Genomic DNA, 22557 nt, shown 5'->3' on the forward strand with positions numbered 1-22557 from the left:
TTTTTCAGCATTTTAACTGGTTCTAAAGAGCTAATATAACACATATAGACATAGTCACATAAAGGCAATTGTGATCTGCTGTGGGATTTTACCTTCCTTCGCCACCATAGTACTGTAATCCTATTCCCCGCTTGGTGCTGTATACTTTGGTAAACCCATTCACCATAATAGACTAAACATTTGGGCTATTTCCCAAATGTGTGCATTTTTCTGTGAGACCCAAAATCATGGCTCACTACACTTTTGAGTCTTACAAATAAAAAGTATAAATTAAAGGAAATGGAATAAAATAGTGACCAGTAGACTGCATTCGGTTTATGAAAGTCAGTCGGCCTCCTGCAGGTATGCCATGCTTTATATATGGTATCACAACGTACAACACAGTGACATACAGCCCAAACATGATATAGACCAAGGCTTTACCTTTAGTTCCAAATAGGTGAAAGTATGAGAAACAATAAACATTTTTATATTTACATACATAGGGTTTGAAAATACATTTCTTAGCTATATACAGTATTTCATTTAAGTGATTCCACCCCTCACATTTTTGTACATATTTTATTATATCTTTTCATGTGACAGCACTGAAGAAATGTAAAGTAGTGCACAGCCTGTATAACAGTGTTTAATGTTGTGTCCCTGATCTAAAAAGTTTTTCGACATGAAACTTCTCCTTAAATGTCTAAACCTTGGCAACAAAAGTGAGTACACCCCTAAGTGCAAATGTCCAAATTGAGCCCAATTAGCAATTTTCTTTCCCCGGTGTCAAGGGACTCATTAGCGTTACAAGGTGTCAGGTGTGAATGGGAGCAGGTGTCTTAAAATTTGTGTTATCACTCTCACACTCTCTAATACTGATCAATGGATCTGTATCAAAGAACTTTATGAGAATATAAAAAAAAACAATTGTTGCTCTATATAAAGATGGCATAGACTAAGAAGATTGCCAAGGCTCTGAAAATGAGCTGCAGCACAGTGGGTAAGACCATACAGTGGTTTCACAGGACAGGTTTTATTTAGAACAGGCCTCGCAAAGAAGTTGAGTGCATGTGCTCAGTGTTATATCCAAATGTTGTCTTTGAGAAACAGACATATGAGTGCTGCCAGCATTGCTGCAGAGGTTAAAGGGGTACTCCACTGGAAAACATTTTCTTTTAAATCAACTGGTTCCAGAAAGTTAAACAGATTTGTAAATTACTTCTAATAAAAAAAATCTTAATCTTTCCAGTACTTACAAGCTGCTGTATGTTCCAGAGGAAGTTATTTTCTTTTGGAATTTCCTTTCTGTCTGACCACAGTGTTCTCTGCTGACACATCTGTCCATGTCAGGAACTGTCCAGAGCAGGACAGGTTTTCTATGGGGATTTTCTCCTTGTCTGGACAGTTCCTGAATATGTTACAGAGGTGTCAGCAGAGAGCACTGTGGTCAGGCAGAAAAAAAATAAAGAACTTTCTGTGTAGTATACAACAGCTGTTAAGTACCTGAAAGATTAAGATTTTCAAAAAGAAGTAATTTACAAATCTGTTTAACTTTCTGGCACCAATTAATAAAAAAAAAAAAAACATTTTTCCACCCCTCCCCTTTAAAGTAGTGGAAGGGTGGAGGGGTCAGCCTGTTAATGCTTAGATCAAATGCTGCACACTGCATCAAATTGGTTTGCATGGCTGTCACCACAGAAGGAAGCTTCTTCTAAAGATGAAGCACAAGAAAGTGCACAAACTGTTTGCTGAAGACAACCAGACTAAGGACATGGATTACTGGAACCATGTCATGTTGTTTGATGAGACCAGAATACATTTCTTTTGTTCAGATGGTGTCAAGCGTGTGTCGTGACCACAAGGTGAAGAATACAAAAACTGGTGATTCTTGCTTACAGTCAAGCATGGTGGTGGGAGTGTCATGGTCGGGGCCCCTGCTCTGGGTGCTGCTGATTCTGGGGAGCTACAGTTCATTGAGGAAACTATACAGTGGGGCAAAAAATTATTTAGTCAACCACCAATTATGCAAGTTCTCCCACTTAAAAAGATGAGAGAGGCCTGTCATTTTCATCATAGATATACCTCAACTATGAGAGACATGATGAAAAACAAAAACCATAAAATCACAATGTTTGATTTTTAAAGAATTTATTTGCAAATGATGGTGGAAAATAAGTATTTGGTCAATATCAAAAGTTCATCTCAATACTTTGTTATATACCCTTTGTTGGCAATGACAGAGGTCAAACGTTCACAAGGTTTTCACTCATTGTTGCTGGTATTTTGGCCCAGTCCTCCATACAAATCTCCTCTAGAGCAGTGATGTTTTGAGGTGGTCGCTGGGCAACACAGATTTTCAACTCCCTCCAAAAGGTTTTCTATGGGGTTGAGATCCGGAGACTACTAGGCTACTCCAGGACCTTGAAATGCTTCTTATGAAACCACTCATTCATTGCTTGGGCATTGTATTTGGGATCATTGTCATGCTGAAAGACCCAGCCACGTTTCATCTTCAATGCCCTTGCTGATGGAAGGAGGTTTTCACTCAAAATCTCATGATACATGGCCCCATTCATTCTTTCCTTTACACGTATCAGTCGTCTTGTTCCCTTTGCTGAAAAACAGCCCCAAAGCATGATGTTTCCACCCCCATGTTTCATAGTAAGTATGGTGTTTTTTGGATGCAACTCAGCATTCTTTCTCCTCCAAACATGGCGAGTTGAGTTTTTACCAAAAAGTTCTATTTTGGTTTCATCTGACCATATGACATTCTACCACATCTCTTCTGGATCATCCAAATACTCTCTAGGAAACTTCAGAGGGGCCCAGACATGTACTGGCTTAAGCAGGGGGACACATCTGGCACTGCATGAGTTAAGCCGCTGGCGGCGTAGTGTGTTAGCCAGCTTTCTGCAGGTCATTCACTATGTCCCTCCGTGTGGTTCTGGCATTTTTGCTCACTGTTCTTGAGATTATTTTGACATCACGGGGTGAGATCTTATGTGAAGCATCAGATCAAGGGAGATTATCAGTGGTCTTGTATGGCTTCCATTTTCTAATAATTGTTCCCACAGTTGATTTCTTCACACCAAGCTGCTTGCCTATTGCAGATAAAGTCTTCCCAGCCCGATGCAGGTGTACAATTTTGTTTCCAGTGTCCTTCAACAGCTCTTTGGTCTTGGCCATAGTGAAGTTTGGAGTGTGACTGTTTGAGGTTGTGGACAGGTCTCTTTTATACTGATAACAAGTTCAAACTGGTGCCATTAATACAGGTAATGACTGAAGGACTGAGGAGACTCTTAAAGAAGAATTTACAGGTCTGTGAGAGCCAGAAATCTTGCTTGTTTGTAGGTGACCAAATACTTATTTTCCACCATAATTTGCATATAAAATCTTTAAAAATCCAGACAATATGATTTTATGGATTTTTTTTCTCATTATGTCTCTCATAGTTGAGGTATACCTATGATGAAAATTACAGAACTTGCACTATTGGTGGCTGACTAAATACTTTTTTGCCCCACTGTAAATGCCAACATGTACTGTGACATACTGAAGAGGAGCATGATCCCTTCCCTTCAGAGACTGGGCCACAGGGCAGTATTCCAACATGATAATGACCCCAAACACATCTCCAAGATGACTACTCCTTGCTAAGTAGCAAAGAATAAAGGTGATGGACTGGTCAAACATGTCTCCATTCCAAAACCCTATTGATCATCTTTGGGGTATCCTCAAATGGAAGGTGGGGGAGCCCAAGGTCTCTAACATCCACCAGCTCAGTGATGTCATCATGGAGGAGTGGAAGAGAACTCCAGTGACAACCTGTGAAGCTCTGGTGAACTCCATGCCCAAGAGGCTTAAGGCAGTGCTGGAAAATAATGATGACCACACAAAATATTAACACTTTGGGCCCAATTTGGACATTTCCACTTAGGAGTATTCTCACTATGTGAAACATATAACATTTTTATTTTACTGCCAATAGAGCTGTATAAATCCTTGTTTTTTTTTTATTAGCTGGGCTATAGTATTTTTTGTACCATTTTAATATGCATGTGACATTTTTTTTTATGGGGAAAGAGGTTACGAAAAAGTTTGTCCAACAATTCTTTACATAATATATTACTTTTGTACAGTGTCAGCTGTAATATACAGCTGATAACAGATACATATTGAGTGGGCTTAGCTCCTGATCCTACTCCATATATCTTCTGTGGCTTCTGCCATACTTGTAGGGCACATGATACTAAGCAGCAGGCTTTACTATGTGTTAATTTGATGACTTGCATAATACTCGTCAACAATTCTGTAGAGTGTCAGTTGTATTATACAGCCAACACCTGCTGTGTATGGAGTGGGCTCAGCTCCTAAACCTGCTCCATGTATCCTCTGGCACTTTAACCGTACATGTAGGGCAGATGGCACCATAGGGTTAATGGTCAGCAAGAAACTTGAAGAAAAAAAATTCCACTGTATGGGCATTAGGATTGGTATTAGTGAAGGATTGTATTATGGGGACATAACATTTTATGCTTGTTTTAGCCTGCAGACACCAGGGAAAGCAACTGTAGCTACACAGATCTATTGATGTTTTCTTGTTAGGTCACGTTCCAATGTTAGGAACTGGATTACCAGGTTGTAGCTTATACTACAAATACCTAACCTTCTCACTCACACATACGGAGACAGTTTTGGTCGGGCGAAGTTAAGATTTTTCCAGCAACTACTCTTAGCTCACTGTAACTAGTTTGAGCTAAAACAATGTTGAATTGATGTTACACAATGCATGCAGTATGTGTTAAAGAGGCTTTCCAGGACATTTCCATTGATGGCCTATTATTAGAATAGACCATCAATATTTGATAGGTGAGGATTGGACACTAGACACCCCACCCAGTCAGATGTTTCCCATAGCCATGGTGCTCACATACACAGTGAATAAAGCCGATAGCAGACAGTTTATTACACTGTATAGTGGCCATGCTGAATTACTGCCGCTCAGTATCTGTTGACTTCAATGGGAGGTGAGCTGCAGTAACCTAGCACAGCCACTATAAAGTGTATGTAGCTGTCTGCTTTTGGCTGTGTTCTCTGTACAAGGGGAGTGGCTGCCAGGTATCAAAATCCCACCAATCAAATATTCATGAGACTGCAAAAGGATTTGTTTCCTAGCAGTCTTCTAGTCCTCAAACTGAAACCACATGGTGAGTAAGCGTTGCCATCTGTTCACACTGTGGTGCCGTGTCTGTGGGGTTGCACGGCCCAGAGATAGGGCTAGGTCTAGCAGTACTGGGGGCTGCTTGGCTACTGATCTGTTCCCCGTATGCACACTGGTGTTGTGGCCGTGGTCACCGCCCAACACTACGCCATTTTAAGTTAGGGATGTTAGGAACCTACTCTGCCCGCGTGGGCGTGACATGGCAAGTAAGCTTGCACATTTTAATCAAAACTCACACTAACAACCTGTTAGTTTTATAATTATAATGAATAGCAAATGATCTTTGTACAAGACCCTGAAATGTGGCCTTGTCTGTTTTTCTACATTTATGTCACATTTTGAGTGGTCTACTCATCATCATTTATTTCATTCTAAGTTTGTATAGGGAAATCTAGAATGTTACAAGCAGCTCCTAGGAGGATTCCAGTTGTTACTTCCTAAAACATTGGTCAACAGGGGGAGATTTCCATGTTATGTCATGAAGTGATAATTTTCCCTTTATTATGTGTCCAGGTAGTGACTTTTTGGCAGTACACCTGCCGAATCTCAGTTACCAAGGCTCCATGTCCCAGATGATAAAAAGAGTAACAGTGGAGCCAAGTAGTAGGATCAAGTACAAGGATCAAGGGTTCCTCCAAATCTCACAAATGATTCTAGGTAGTGGGGGAACCGAGGCATCAGAAAACAGAAAAAAAAATTCCCATCAAATTCCACAATCGGAGACAAAATGTAATGCCAATTGTTGCCACCTGCCGACGTGCAGCATGTCTAGGCACTTACTGCCACCCTGCCGTATTCTCTGCTTGACCCCCCCCCCCCCCCCGCGCTGTCAGCTCCGGGCTTCCTTCTCTGGCGGCTCTCCTGCAGCTTTACCCATGACTGCAGTTCCTGGTCTGTCCTCAGGGGATTTGCGCATGCACTGGATCCAACTGAAAGGGCCAGTTTGTGCTTCTGTAATGGGTCTTCCACCAATCTCTTGCTAGCATTACCTATTTAAGGCTGCTCTGCTCGCTTACCCATGTCTGAGCAATATTGTAATTTTAATTGCCATAGAGAAGGTGAGTGCTCCTGGTCTGCTATGCTGTATCTGACCTGTTCCTGTTTACCTGATGTAGCCTCTGCCTGACCCTTGTGTAACTTGCTGACTCTCCTGTGCATAGCCTGAATTGTGAACACTAAACTCGAGCCAGCATCTAGCCAGTGATTAATTCTGTTGCTATTAGAACATCTTTAGCTCTGCTACATCTATGCCTTGAAGCTGCTTAACCCTTGCTAGGCTGAATCTCCTGCTGCTGAGCAATACCACCTATTGCAGTTTCCTTTTGCTACTGACTGTTTACCCACACTGGATTGTGCTGTGTCTCCTGTTATTACCATTAGGCTGCTGAACTCTTGCAGCCGCCTCACTTTTGCCTTTAACCTCGGTACCTGGCATTGGGGCTTTCTGGTTACCTGTCCAGCTGTTCCCTATAACATGACCACTCTTGGGGCAGCTACCTTGTATCCTGTAACAGCAGAGTTCCAGCTTCTGCATCCTGGAACAGGCTAAGGGTTGAAAACCTAGAGGATACCCTCTCTCTAGTTTGGTCTTAAGTCAATCAGGTAAGGTTTAAACAAAGGGTCTGCATCCTTTGGGGGCACTACACAAATTATATCAGTCTAACACAATGAACTATAATTAAAAATAAAGTGGGAAGGGAGTTGGTGATCAATAAGCTCCTGAATACTGCCTCTAAGGGGTGTATCACCTTTACCAGTAAGTGGGTGGGCAGGGCAATTCCTGTGGGGATGACACCATTGTCATAGGAACAAGCAAGCCGGTGATGACTGGGGACTGCAAGGATTCAAATGGCAGCTGCAGGGGATTGGGGAGGTAAATCATATCTATAACATATATAGAGATATATATATATCTATATATAGATATATAATTCTTTTATAAGACCTCATATGACCAGAGCTTGTTAAGATATAAAAAGCTGAGCTGTGATTGGTTGTTATGGCCAAAACCAGACATTTTTGGTTTAAGGCAGATTGATAAATCTGGGCCAATGTCTGTAATAGAGGAAAACAAGAACGTGCTAATCAACATATGATCAAGTCTATGGCCGAGTAAAAAGAATCTGAATGGGTTGTAGGGTGAAGAAGATGCCAGGGGTCACAAATAATGAGTTGAATAAAGCTGTTAAGAATCATAAGGAGAGTGATAGTTGACGCCTGACTTGTCTAAAGTGAGATCAATAGATCTCCTGACACTATGAGGTTAGAGGATTTCTGTGAGTACAAGAATTATGTGTTCGGGGTGTTGGGTACATATACAGTACATGAAGTTTAGATATCTCAGTTTCTGCCACATTTATACACAGTAATAAATATCAACCTTCAAGTGTGGAGGATGGGACATGGCAAGCTTTATGAATAACAATATCAACACCCTTTGTATTCCATTATATGGGGTTGATGACAATGTTCCAACCATGGTGCTTTAAGTTCTTGTTTTCAGATTTGTTTCATGGAGCAATTAATATGGGGCGAAACATGTTTTAGGTATGTTAGAATCTTTTTGTTTAACTGAAGTAATACATTTAGCTCTGCCATGTTCCATAACAACTGTTTTGAAGTGGTTGAAGTAGTGGGAGCATTTGTGTCATACTGCGAGACACTCATCTGTCTACATAAACAAGGATCCACATATGGTCAAAGACTGCATTAGTTGGAGGACCAACCTCATCCCAGCGAGCAGAGAGGCATCTCCAAACTTGAAGACATGCATATGGATAGGACCCAAAGGCCTGGGGAAGGGATAAGGGGAAATGGGGAACTGAAACGACAGTTAGAACCACATATAAGTGTCAGCCACGTTAGTGTGGTAAAATTTCACACAACAACAATAGGTAAGAAAAGCATTTCAGTTCCTAAAAACCCATCATCTAAGAATAACACATTTTAAACAATCAAGGAGGAATTTCCTCTGAACCCCTCAAGCAACAGTTACTACTATTCAAAAGAAGAAACCAAATTGTTGTTGTCCCAAAGATGAGAGAAACTGGTTAATTCCCTCATTCATGAAGCTAAAATGATTATTGCAAGAGTCAGGCTGTCAGATAATACTATGTGATATCAATGGTGACCAAGGTGGACTGGATACAGAATAGGGAATCTGTGATGATGTAATGCCAGTATCTGCAAACTGAGAATCATTCTTTCCTCTTTAAGGAATCTGATACTGGAAGATTTTGGAAAATGAGGATCATGGTCTCTGTTCCTTCTTTTTTTAATATGCTGTTAGAATCTATTCCTGTTTGGAATTGGACATGAGCCATAACTGGCCTCTGTCTAGGTTGGTCAGAACCCAATTTATGGGCCTTTTCAATGGCCAGGGCAGACAGCTCTAGTTGTATCTGAAGATTCAACAGTAATGATACTGTAAGGAAGTGGGTGCGTGCTTCTTCCCTGATTGACTCTGTTATACCCACAAATCTTAAATGGACACTGTCAGATTCAAAAATGTTTTATGTTGTACATCTTAGCAAAACATTAACCTTTCTAATATACAGTACTTCATAAGAAAATGTTATTTCCTTTTTATAGAAATCATGGCTTATAAAATCATGGATTTGTCCAAGCTGAAGCACAGGCATGGACAAAAACCAGTAAGTGAGGATGGGCTAGTACTCCTCTGTGCTCTCTCCTGTCTGATAGCACTCCTCTGTGCTCTCTCCTGTCTGATAGCACTCCTCTGTGCTCTCTCCTGTCTGATAGGACTCCTCTGTGCTCTCTCCTGTCTGATAGGACTCCTCTGTCCTCTCTCCTGTCTGATAGTACTCCTCTGTGCTCTCTCCTGTCTGATAGCACTCCTCTGTGCTCTCTCCTGTCTGATAGGACTCCTCTGTGCTCTCTCCTGTCTGATAGGACTCCTCTGTCCTCTCTCCTGTCTGATAGTACTCCTCTGTGCTCTCTCCTGTCTGATAGCACTCCTCTATGCTCTCTCCTGTCTGATAGGACTCCTCTGTGCTCTCTCCTGTCTGATAGGACTCCTCTGTGCTCTCTCCTGTCTGATAGCACTCCTCTATGCTCTCTCCTGTCTGCTAGTACTCCTCTGTGCTCTCTCCTGGGGGGGGGGACTATATATATTTTTTCATATCAACTGGTGGCAGAAAGTTAAACAGGTTTTTAAATTACTTCTGTTAAAAAAATCTTAAGCCTTCCAGTACTTATCAGCTGCTGTATGCTCCAGAGGAAGTTGAGTTGTTCTTTTCTGTCTGACCACAGTGCTCTCTGCTGAAGCCTCTGTCCATGTCAGGAACTTTCTGCAGCAGGATAGGTTTGCTATGGGGATTTGTTTCTACTATGGACAGTTCATGACACGGACAGAGGTGTTAGCAGAGAGTGGTCAGACAGAAAAGAACAACTCAACTTCCTCTGGAGCATACAGCAGCTGATATATACTGAAAGGATTAAGATTTTTAGTAGAAGTCATTTACAAATCTGTTTAACTTTCTGGAGCCAGTTGATATGAAAAAAATATAGTTTTACCTCTTTAATGTTTTGCCAAGATGTACAACCTATAAAATGTTTTTGAATCTGACAGTGCCAATTTAAGTTATTGTAGTGACATTTGTTTTTAAGGCCTTCTATTTTGTCTTATATTTGACAAATCATGATTACAAATACGACAGGTGTACTGGCACAAGTCCCATTTACTTCTATGGCTGTAACATTGTGAACTAGTGAGTATGTTCGGGTCATTTTCTGAATGCTTATTTGTATTTTCTGGGACTTAACACTACACTTTTGAGTCCTGGAAAATATATGTGTATGTTCGGGAAATGACCTGAACATTATCACTAGCTGAATTTGTTCAGGCTATTAAAGTCAATGGGGACAGTACGTGCAAATATATATTGAAATTCTATTTTGACAGGTTGCCATTGTATGCATATTGCAGAATTGTGATGTGGACTATGAAGTCATGGGGTGTGTATGTGCACCTGGTGCAGTAAAGTCCATATATTTTACCACAAAACCTCAGTAGAATGTCCGAGTTTGTGCAAAGTCAAGGCAATGCCAAGGCATTTTGCATAAGAAATTTGATATGACCACACAGAGTATTTATATAGGTAATTAATAGATATAAATATAAGAGAGTCTTTTGCTGTTATCAAAAACCCTCCATACTGGTAAAATTAACCTGGTTTATTTTCAACATTTTTCCTTAAAGGGGTACTTCCCTGGAAAACCTTTTTTTATTTTATTTATTTTTTTATCAACTGGTGTGAGAAAGTTAAACAGATTTGTAAATGACTTCTATTTAAAAATCTTATCCCTTCCAGTACTTATCAGCTGCTGTATGCTCCACAGGAATTTCTCTTCTTTTTGAATTTACTAACTGTCTGACCACAGTGCTCTCTACTGACACCTCTGTCCATATCAGGAACTGTCCGGAGCAGGATAGGTTTTCTATGGGGATTTGCACCTAATCTGGACAGTTCCTACTCTGGACAGCTGATAAGTACTGGAAGGATTAGGATTTTTAAATAGAAGTAATTTCCAAATCTGTTTAACTTTCTGGCACCAGTTGATTAAAAAAATATGTTTTCCAGAGGAGTACCCCTTTAAGTAAGGAACTTTTTTTGTTGCTTGGTGTTATAGTGTTAATTAAAGTGGCTTTAACTTTTCTTCTTAAAAACAAAAGAAAAAAATGAACCCTTTGTTTAAAGAAAAGAACACATTTCTCTTGTAGCTTGCTGCACATACTGTTATTGAGTTCATCTCCAACATTTGGTAGAGAATGTGGGCAATTTGTTCCTACAAGTCACAACAAGAAGAGTCAGAGGTGATCAGAAGCTGTATATGAACGTCCTGGCTGAAGGCAGCGGCAGGGTCTCCTAGCATGGAGGAGCGGATTAAACATTTAATGCATGAAAAATCTGCAACAGCTGAAAACTAGTGCCCAACAGCAAAATTATGCCCATATGGAGACAACGCAGGCCCAGCAAGAGACAAACCAACATCTTATAAAACAGATGGCTGCCATAACAGAAAAGGTCAGAGCTAAAGATTTTAAAACCCTCCCGAATCAATGATTCAGTGCCACTGACCGGAGTACTGTGACACATAATGACACCTGAGGGTGATGCTGAAGCTTTGTCTAAAGGGATAGAGAAAGAGAGGAATGGCCTCTAGAGCAATGGGCAGAAATGATGGCATCTTACTTAACTGGGGAACCTGAAAAGGCATACTATGATCTGACTCTGCAGGATACTAAGAAGGACAGCAAGCTCAAAGCTGGAATATATGTGCACATTGCACTTTTCTGCACACTATGTAATGGAATAAATACAATTGATCTGCATATTAGCTTATCATGCCTATGTTTCATTGCAGTATTCAAACCTACATCAGTTTGTTTATTGTCTTTTAGAGTACGTTCACATGGGTGTGTAAAAAGTTTTCTGCTGCGGGTTTGAGCCATGGCAGATTTTTTACAGCAAACCAAACCATGCCAACAACTTGTAGACCCTCCCGTAACCGTAGAGCCTGTACGTGCTGGAGGTGTCATGCCCCTGTCCGGTAGGGTTTAGAAGGAGCAGAGAAAAAAACTGGACAAAAGCAAACACTTCGAGAACTGGACATGGTTTTCAAGATTTATTGATTAAAATCAATAAATTCATTTACAGCTGCATAAAGTGTTTTCGAGCAAAAAGAAAAAAAATCCTTCTTTAGATGCAGGCCGATTCAGGAAGACTGGGCAGTCATGACCAGTTTGCCAGATTGTGGGCAGAGTCCTCTCCCCTTCTTTTTCAGCCACTCTGTGTAATGTTTATTGTACTTGGGTTTGTGTCTATGAATTGTAATTTCTCTACCAATTGTTAAAATATTGTCAGCCCATGGATTTGGTCAGTCAGGTATAGTCTGCTATAGGGCCCTATCAGACAGGCCAACACGCCTGAAACATAGAGGTTAGTGGGGAATGTATATGAGAAGAAGGCTTATCCCTTGTGAAGAGAACTATTGTATTGTGGAAAACTTGTCTAGAATTAAAATAGATTAGAATTTTCATGCAGAACACAGACCCGGCTTTGGTTTAGAAAGTAACTGAATATTTTTATTTGTCACTAAGAAGTTGTTAATGTAGATCCTGAGAATAGTATAAATCAGTAACTATAGGATACTGAATAGTTTAATTAACTAGAATTTGGGTCCAGGATTTACAAGTGGAGGATCACTCTCATACTCCATCGCAGGGTTTTAATAGAAAGAAAAGTGATCTAGCACAGTCTGGCTGTGTGAGAACTAGAGAATAAAAATGAAAACTTTATCTGTTCTTTAGTCTAGAAAAGCTGTGTAGGTGAGTTTTCTGATGTACCCTAACCTTTCAAACTTTTGAGATTAACTGGATCCATTGGGTTTGTTGGTCTGTGTATTGTTGTTTTATTCAGTAACAGTGTGGACTCTTTTTATGAGGTTTATTTTGGACTTTTACATCAGTTTTTATGCATTTTTTGTGATATATAAAGTGACCAAAAATCGGCAATTTTGACGTCATCTCAGCTGATCACCCCCCCCCACCCCCAAACCAACCTTAAATGTATTTAAGCACTTTTAGATCCTGTGATCGACTTTGATCATGGCACCTTAAGTGTTAATGCCAGACATTGGCAGGATCCCCAATGTCCATTAGTGGTTGATAGCAGCCATTATTCACCAGCTTTCAAACAAGCTTAGCTCCTGAGCTCGCATCAAAGCCCCGCAGCTGGCATGCTACATCGTGTGTCCTTCAGGGGTTGGGGGAGGGCAATTTAAATGTTTGCCATGGGGCCCAGCCTTTTCTAGTTATGCCTCTGGCTTCATATGTGTGTATATAATATGTATTTAGTGTTATATCTAGTGCTGGATCTGAAATGTGGATCAGGACAAAATTAAAAAAAATTCAGGCCCTGCAATATGTATAAAACCTTGTGTGATTTTTTTAAAAAACATATTTTATATTGAGATAAGTTATATATATATATGAAGAGTGATAACAAACACATTTAATAGCAAGACACACTGTGTTTGTACATGCATCAGATAGAGACTAATCCAACACTTTAGCACCCAGAGAATGTTTTATATATTGAAATCCTGGATGATCTCCTTCACATGAAGCAAATTATCATAGGACACAGATCACGTATTCCTCCAGCTAAAGCCTTGCCATATACATATCTGCCAGCAGATTTATGTTACTCAAACCACGGGAAGCATCATATCACGACTGGCTCCATCATTACTGAAAAGTAAGTTGTGCTCTAAAACCCTGTGGTGTTTAGAGAAAAACTTTTAGACTAAGTACCAAAAAGTTTTCAACCAAGCTGTGGCACAAGGGATGTGTCCAGAATACAGTCTCCCGGCTTCCCATTTGCCCGGCTTAGCTTGATTAATAGGTCTCTCTATATACATAGCTGAGCCAGGAGGGGGGAAGCCAAGGAGACCACCATATTGACACTTTCCTGGTGCCACGCTTCATAGTAAAACATACAGTACTTGTCACTGATGGAGGAGCCGGTTGGGCTTTGATGCTGCTCATGGTTTGGGCAGCAGAAATCTGCAGACAGACTCCCTGTTGTAAAAAGAAAAGGAAACACCTTTGAATTCATTCAATATGTATGTATAGTTAGTGAAAAGCCTGTATGCCAAGGTGCAAAGCAGAACATTCACTCTGTATAAATGGTTAATGCCTATTATCTTAATGGAAAGGGCTTAAATTGAAGATAATCTTGTCGGCACCTAACACACAAATATGTACTGTATAGACATTGGTGAATACACCCACTTTGCTTATAATTACCCTATAATTACAGATGCCTAATATTTCTCCTAAAATACAATTTGTCCAAGTTCACATGTCAGATAAATCACTGGTTGTAAGATGCTGTACTTCAATACAGTACATTTTAACACTTAAACTACTTTAAGCATAGATGGAATCATGGACAAGTCTGTATAACAGCTCTGTACAGGTACAGTGATCCCTCAACTTACAGTGGCCTCAACATACAATAGTTTCAACATACAATGGTCTTTTCTGGACCATTGTAAGGTGAAACCAGACTCAACATACAATATACGACAGTCCAGATCAGTGATACCTGTCAATGGCTGGAAGAACTGACCAATCAGAATGGGCATTCACAGGTAAAACCCTTGTATTACTGAAGTGTATGCACTGACTGATGTCTGGTTGCGCCCCCTACAGTACACGGAGGTACAACATGTTCTGTACACTTTACCTGTACCAGGGTTAGCTGCTCCTTTGGACACCAGGTGAGGGCGACTCCATGTTACTTTTTTAGGCCATTGTGTGTACTGTACAGGACCCTGAAGAAGCTCCTGTCCTCTACATAGACCAGTATTTCCCAAGCAGGGTGCCCCCAGCTGTTGCAAAACTACAGCTCCCAGCATGCTCGGACAGCCTTTGGCTGTCCGGGCATGCTGGGAGTTGTAGTTTTGCAACAGCTGGAGGCTCCCTGCTTGGGAAACACTGACATAGACAGTGATTACATCTCCCAGCAAATCTTTATTACTTTTATATGTAAGGACTTGCTTTATCTATATTAGTTATCTACTTATTTTTATTTATTCCTCACTTTTTCCTTTTTTTGATGACATTTTGGTGCCTGTAGAACCAATTACCAGGTTTCCATAGAGTTCTGGCCTCAACACACAATGGTTTCAACATACAATGGTCGTCCAGGAACCAATTAATATTGTAACTTGAGGGACGACTGTACAAATACTGTTGAACATGTTGAATTTTGTTGCAAAATCCAATTCTGCATCAGAAGTTCAAAATTGAAATCCAAAGGTTACCACATGCTGTGTCCATGAAACCAGAGGGCAAGGCGAGTCCCTACACAGATCACTGTGTGCCACAGCTTCTTCAGGGGTGATCAAATTCAAAGATTCGTTTTTATAAAATGGAAGAAGAGAGCAGCTTCAAATCTTCCCTGAAAAAGTTTCCAGTGAGAAATAAAGACTTTTATGCTGCTCTCTTCTACTATGTTTGGTTTCATCAGACAAGTCACTTTCCAGAAGCTTTGCACACTCAAATATCTCTGGATAACATTGTGCTTTTCCTCTAAGTTTATATAGTTGACTCCACAAAAATATGTGCACTGGATTCCCTATATAAACCATATTACTTATACTTACTGACTATTCTGGATAATATCGAATAGTTAGGGCTTGTTATTTGGCTGTGTTTGATATTTCTAAATTCATAATGTCTGGAATGATCCGGAGATCCATGCAAAGCAGAGCTCTTACCTTGTGGGTTAAGTGACAGCTTGTTAAAGCGAAGGCCGCTTGGCTCTTTACCCACATACTGATGGACATAGTCTGATCCCAGGTCATTCAAAGCGATGGCATACTTTAGTGGCTTCACACATGACTGCAGGCATATTGGGACTTCAGTGTCTCCTACTGAGTATCTTAAAGCAGAGCACACAATTAAAATTGAATATCTACATTGAAATATCCTTTATCTTTTATATACTCTGTTAAAGGGGTACTCCACTAATTTAAAATGTATCCCCATCTGTAGGATACGGGGCCTTGTCTCTACCTGTGCATGAAGCAGCGTATCGGCACGCACTCCATAACCTGTCTATGGGAGCAGGGATTTCAGGCTATAGTGTTCGTGTATCTCCAGCCATCCCATAGACAGCGCATAGAGCGCGCGCTAACATGCTGCTTCATGCACAGGGGATAACTTTTAAAGTAGTGAAGTACCCCTTTTAAGAAAATAATGTAAAAATTGATATTTTCATGACTGTGAAATAACAGTGGTAGTAACAATAGTTTAGGCCCTATTGAAGGGTAATTATAGTAGTATAACTCTGATCACCCTTGAGTTAGGTATTTATATATTTATTGGATAGAATACAGCAACTTGCAATTGAAAAGAACTAATACCTTGGAGACCCATTACCTAATGTGCCATAATGAATAGATTACGGTATAACAAATTCTTCATGGGTCTCATAAAACAGTTATGTGTGGATAGATAGTGCTCCCTCAACATACAATGGTAATTGGTTCCAGGTGGACCATCGTTTGTTGAAACCATCGTATGTTGAGGGATTCGTACAATGGATGCTCAATCATACTCACATGTCCCAGCCGCTGCGGCCCGTCAGTTCGCCGATCCTCTATTGCCATATTACTACGACACCGCTGCCCTGTGCCATCGCTCTCCGTTACCGTCATCACTTTGCCGCTCACACCGCCCCTATTGGATTGACGTGATGACAGCGATGGAGAGCGACAGCGCAAGGCAGCAGAGGAGCGGCAAACTGACAGTCCGGAGCGGTGGGGACATGTAAGTATTATTAAATGGGGCACATGGGGCATATTAAACTGCTTTAACATACAATGGCCTCTGAGATGCTATTTTATGTTGAAACAATCGTATGTTGGGGGACCACTGTACACAGTATCTCACATAAGTGAGTACACCCTTCACATTTTTGTAATATTTTATTATATCTTTTCACATGACAACAGCCTGTATAACAGTGTTTAATGTTGCTGTCTCATTAAAGTAACATAAAACACCCAGCCATTAATGTCTAAACCTTGGCAACAAAGGTAAGTACATCCCTAATTGGATATGTCCAAATTAGGTCCAATTAGACGTTTTCCCTCCCTGATGTCATGTGACTCATTAGTGATACAGGGTCTCAGGTGTGAATGGGGAACAGGTATCTCAAATTTGGTGTTATCACTCCACACTCTCTAATATTGGTCACTGAAAGTTTAACATGGCAACTTCTAGGAAAGAACTCTGTGAGGATCTGAAAAAAAGAATTGTGTCTCTACACAAGGATGGCCTAGGCTTTAAGAAGATTGCTAAGACCCAGAAACTGAGCTGCAGCAAGGTGGGCAAGACCATACAGCGGTTTCAAAGGACAGGTTCCATTCAGTACAGGCCTCGCCATGGTTGACCAAAGAAGTCAAGTGAACCTGCTCCGTGTCATATCCAGAGGTTGTCTTTGGGAAATAGATGTACGAGTGCTGCCAGAGGTTGAAGGGGTGTTAGGAGGTCTGCCTGTCAGTGCTCACACCATACACTACACTGCATCAAATTGGGTGTTGCCCCAGAAGGACGCCTCATAGATGATGCACAAAAAAAGCTCAACAAACTGTTTGCAGAAGGCGAGCAGACTAAGGAACATTGTGCTGTGATGAAACCAAGATAAACCTATTTAGTTTGCGTGTGTGGTGGCTACCAGGTAAGGAGTACAAAGACAAGTGTGTCTTGCCTACAGTCAAGCATGGTGGTGGGAGTGTCATGGTCTGGAACTGCATGAGTGCTCCTGACACAGATGAGCTACAGTTCAGTGAGGGAACCATGAATGCCAACATGTACTGTGACATAGTGAAGCAGAGCATGATCCCCTCCCTTCGAAAACTGTGCCACAGAGCAGTATTCCAACATGATAATGACTCCAAACACACCTCCATATAGTGGGGAGATAAACAAAACTGTCAGCACTGAAAATCTGGTACAATTAAAGGAGAACTTTGGAATATATAAATTGTCCCCCATACTGCCGGCAGTAAAAAACAAAGATGTACATACCTTTCTCCGCTCCCCCGGGGCCTCCGGTCTCCGCCACGATCCTCTTCCTGGTTGCCGGTGGTCGGAGAGTCTTACTGCGCTCAGCCAATCACCAGCCGCAGTGAAGTCCCGACTCGGCTGACGATAGGCTGAGCGGCAGTGTGACGTTTTCGGCCCCGGCAGCAGGTGCCGGTGTAGTGAAGAATTTTGTGTCCTGAAGCGTTCTCACACTGCTGCTCAGCCTATCGCCGGCCGAGTCGGACTTCGCTGCGGCTGGTGATTGGCTGAGCGCAGTATTATTCTCCGACCACCAGCAACCAGGAAGAGGATCACGGCGGAGACCGGAGTCGGTTACCGGAGGCCCTGGGGGATGTACACCTTTATTTTTTTACTGCCGGCAGTATGGGGGACAATTTTTATATTTCGGAGTTCTCCTTTAATGCTAAAAAAAATGTAAAATTGCCCTTGCTATCTTGCACCCAATTTTTTGTGTGTTTTAGACACTTTTTAGACATTTTTGTTCCTCGACAAGGAGGTGTGATCTCCAGGAAATCATGTGTGGTTAAGATGAAAAGTGGTGTGGTTAAGTGCATCAAACTACTTCTGCTTTTTGCCCCACATTTTTGGTATAAAAGTAAGCCAACTAGTAGATGGGAAAATATAGAGTAATCTAAAGATGTGCCACTGTGATAAATCTGGCACATTCTCAGACTGTCTAGGTAACACTGTCTAAGGGTTTTTAATTATCTCTCCACTGTATTTTGCCAGGATTTGCCAGTATGTCGGGTTACTACAAACCTGATATATATTTTTTTTCGTCAAAATAATTTTCTAGCCACTAGCCTTACAGGAGATCACAATATAGCATGGCACCATATCCAGTGGACTCACTAAAAGTAGAAAATATTATGCGTGCACACACAGATATGACAACTAAACTGTTAAACCTAGAATGATAAGATAAGAGCAGTGCTATCTGTTAGGCTCGGGTCACAGTTCATTTTGAGCCTCCCTCGGAATGTTATTGCAGTTTTTATAGAACATAAATCTATAGACAATATATATTTTACAAGAAGTAAAAAAATAAAGCACAGTTAATGACAAAGAAGTGCCAGTGAATTCCTGTTTTTTTTTATAAGCCAGAGAATTCTGCAGCCAGAAGTAACTGCCATTAAAGGAGTAGTCCAGTGGTGACCCAGTGGTGAACAACTTATCCCCTATCCTAAGGATAGGGGATAAGTTTGAGATCGCGGGGGGTCCGACCGCTGGGGCCCCCTGCGATCTCTTGTACGGAGCCCCGACAGCCCGCTAGAAGGGGGGCGTGTCGACCTCCGCATGAAGCGGCAGCCGACACGTCCCCTCAATACAACTCTATGGCAGAGCCGAAGCGCTGCCTTCGGCAATCTCCGGCTCTGCCATTGAGATGTATTGAGGGGGCGTGTCGGCCGCCGCTTCGTGCGGGGGTCGACACCCGCTATCTGGCCGGAGAGCCTGGCCCCCGTATAGAGAGATCGCAGGGGGCCCCAGCAGTCGGACCCCCCGCGATCTCAAACTTATCCCCTATCCTTAGGATAGGGGATAAGTTTTTGACCACTGGACTACCCCTTTAACTAGTACAATAAAACAAAGAGGTGAGCTGCATTTTCTTTTTGCACAGTATGATACATACAGACTCCTATTGTTACACTGTGAAGTATATCATTTTATTTGTTATTTTTTTTTTACTGTGTACCTCTGCATAGGAAAGTATAGGAAACTACGCTTTCAATACAGGACAAAAAAAAAAAACATACATGTATTTTGACAATTTTTTTTAGCATACACTCAGTGCAAGGATCTATTGACAGGATATGTCAATACCAAAGTGTGTACTTGCCTAACTTATTATAAGTAGCACAGGAGCGGGGGGGGGGGGGGGGGGGGGAAATCAAGGAAGGGGTGAATGAAGTTGCATGTCAAAATGTCTAAAAGGGTGTCACCAACACAAAAAGTTTGGAAAGCTCTGATGTTTACACAGCCTATTTTTCCATGGTGCCATATATGGCAGAAATTCCGTTGGTAGGGGAAGACTTATCGGCACTTCAACCTGTATTGTCTGTAGAACCACGCTGGCAGGCGCAGTAGCAGTTAGCAAACACCTGATAGTGAATTGTGTACTCCAACGGAGGTGCGTATCTTGGAATACTGAAGTCCATACAAATCATGTCATAAACAGAGAAGATAAATGCACTCACCATTCCGGTACAAACTGTGGGAAGGTTTTATTTAGTGCAGAGACAAGGTGCAAACATAACGGACAGGTATGCGGCATAGCTGATAGAGCTGGTAAACTGCATTTCTCTCTTTATGACATGGTCTATCGTCTATTAGTATTGGTATTTGAGTGTAAAAATTATACATACAAATTAAAAATGTGAACACAGCTTTAGGATATTCATTGTTGCTTCAGTTAGTGTCCAATAAAAATGTGTCCTGTGTAGTGCAGGCTGTATAAAAGTGTCTTATGGAAAATGTAATTTATAAATACATAAAGGGTTAACTCACCTCTGTCCATCCACTGTGCAAAGAGATACACCCCAGTAGTCAGGACTCACTTTTGCAAGTTGTGGAATATAGTTTGCCACCTGAAGAAAAGTTGAAAAAATAAAAATATTACAAGAGTGTTGCAAAATGCATGGAGGGAGCCTCAATAATAGCTAACCGCTTTGGTTATGGAAGGATACCGGCACGTGATATAGCACATTGTTCAGAGATAAGCCCCATTACTTATTATTCTGACCACACATCCAATTTCAGCCGTGGCTGCAACGCAAAAGCAAAACTATGTTCTCTATAAAGAGCGTTCAGCTAGTGAGGCCGATAACACTATTGAACTGTTCTAAATTGCAGTACTCACAAAAGACTGTTTTTATAATAGGGCCCGATTTTACTTATTTACAGGTAGGACATTTTTCTATTCACTATAACTATACAGTAATTTCTGGTATAGCAAGGATTTTATAAAAGCTTCTGTACTATAAAACGCTTGTCTCATGGTCCTGCACTGCGCTCTACTTTAATAACAGGAAGTTACATTTCCGCAGCCACTATCACTTCCTGTGTCCTCCTCAGCTGGAGCTTAGCAGAAGTCTTTGCTTTATAGCCGACTAGAGCTGGATGGAGGTCAAACAGATCCTCACAATAATGATATAAATCAATGTGAACTGATACATTTTTGTATTAGTTTACATCCCATAGTGTTTACATACATCCCTAGGATTTTAAAGACGGAATATGGTAATGTGAATCTAACAATATAAATTTACACTGTACCTTAATTTCTTTCCTGCTAGAAAAGACAGTGCTAGTCACATAAAGTGCAACATGCATTATCCATTTTTACTTAGGCATTTCACATAACAACTCTGTATGAGGTGACCACCGCTAAGCCCTGGCACCTGCGCAGGTTCACCTACATGCTGGTGACAGTGCTAGATGTGTGTAGGTGCAGGCGCTATGTGCCCAGCAGTTTCCTTATGTGCATGGGTTTCTGTCTACATACTTTGCCTACTATTCACTAATGGAGAAAATTCTAAAGATAATGGGGGAGATCAAAACCTGTGCAGAGGGAAAAAATGCCCAGTTGCACATAGCAACCAATCACATAGCTTCTTTCATTTTTAACAAGGCCTCTACAAAATGAAAAAAACAATCTGATTGGTTGCTATGGGCAACTGGGCAACTTTTCCTCTGGTTTTCCTCAGGTTTTGATCAATCTCCCCAAATGAGTGCCATGATATGATCTTTATGTGCTATTTGGACTTTTTCCATTGTTTCCTAATATGCATTGGTCTGTATTTGCATCCTAGGACTCACGTCTTTCTTAAAGAACCCTTCCCATAGCTGGTAGCCAATAAGGCTAAATATACAGTACAGACCGTGTAAAAATGATATATATATATACACACACACAAACATAGAATGTGTCGGCAGATAAGAACCATTTGGCCCATCTAGTCTGCCCAATAATCTGAATCCTATCAATAGTCCCTGGCCCTATCTTATATGAAGGATAGCCTTATACCTATCTTATATGGAGGATAGCCTTATGCTTATCCCATGCATGTTTAAACTCCTTCACTGTATTTGCAGCGACCACTTCTGGAGAAAGGCTATTCCATGCATCCACTACTCTCTCAGTAAAGTAATACTTCCTGATATCACTGCAGAAACCTTTGCTCCTCTAATTTAAAACTATGTCCTCTTGTGGTAGTTTTTCTTCTTTTAAATATGCTCTCCTCCTTTACCGTGTTGATTCCCTTTATGTATTTAAAAGTCTCTATCATATCCCCTCTGTCTCTTCTTTCTTCCAAGCTGTACATGTTAAGGTCCTTTAAAAGAGATGTCCGGTGCTCACTTTTCTTATTTTATCCGTTCCGGGCCGAAAAATAAAAGAAAACAAATTTTCTCTTACCTGCCTAGGCTCCCCCGGTGCTTCAGTACAGGTGTTCGGTCCCCGGGCTGTATTCTTCTTACTTCCTGTTAGCCCGGCACGTCACATGGAGCTTCAACCTATCACCGGCCGCAGCGATGTCCCGCCTCAGCCAGTGATAGGCTGAAGCTCCGTGTGACGTGCCGGGCTAAGAGGAAGTAAGAAGAATACAGCCCGGGGACCGAACGCCTGTACCGGAGCACCGGGGGAGCCTAGGCAGGCAAGAGAAAGCTTATCTTTTTTTTTTTTGCAGCCCGGGACGGATAAGAAAAGTGA

The 22557-nt window shown here is 41.3% G+C and overlaps 1 protein-coding gene across 8 annotated transcripts in view; it reads right to left on the reverse strand.

Annotated features, from left to right (window-relative positions):
* GLS2 (glutaminase 2) overlaps window positions 1–22557 on the reverse strand; it is a 91415-nt gene that overhangs the window by 29056 nt on the left and 39802 nt on the right. For 6 of the 8 annotated variants that reach the window (XM_056562394.1, XM_056562393.1, XM_056562392.1 and 3 more), the window contains 2 exons: window positions 20355–20434; window positions 15515–15678 (listed from right to left, as the gene is read on the reverse strand). In XM_056562394.1, coding sequence (XP_056418369.1) covers window positions 15515–15678; window positions 20355–20434 — 244 coding nt within the window. Of the gene's footprint in view, window positions 1–1238; window positions 1478–7929; window positions 8025–15514; window positions 15679–20354; window positions 20435–22557 lie in introns of those variants that run through there. The other 2 variants (XM_056562398.1, XM_056562399.1) reach the window with 2 other exon arrangements.

The sequence above is a fragment of the Hyla sarda genome, chromosome 2 (assembly GCF_029499605.1).
Source record: "Hyla sarda isolate aHylSar1 chromosome 2, aHylSar1.hap1, whole genome shotgun sequence".
NCBI classification, from domain to species: domain Eukaryota; kingdom Metazoa; phylum Chordata; class Amphibia; order Anura; family Hylidae; genus Hyla; species Hyla sarda.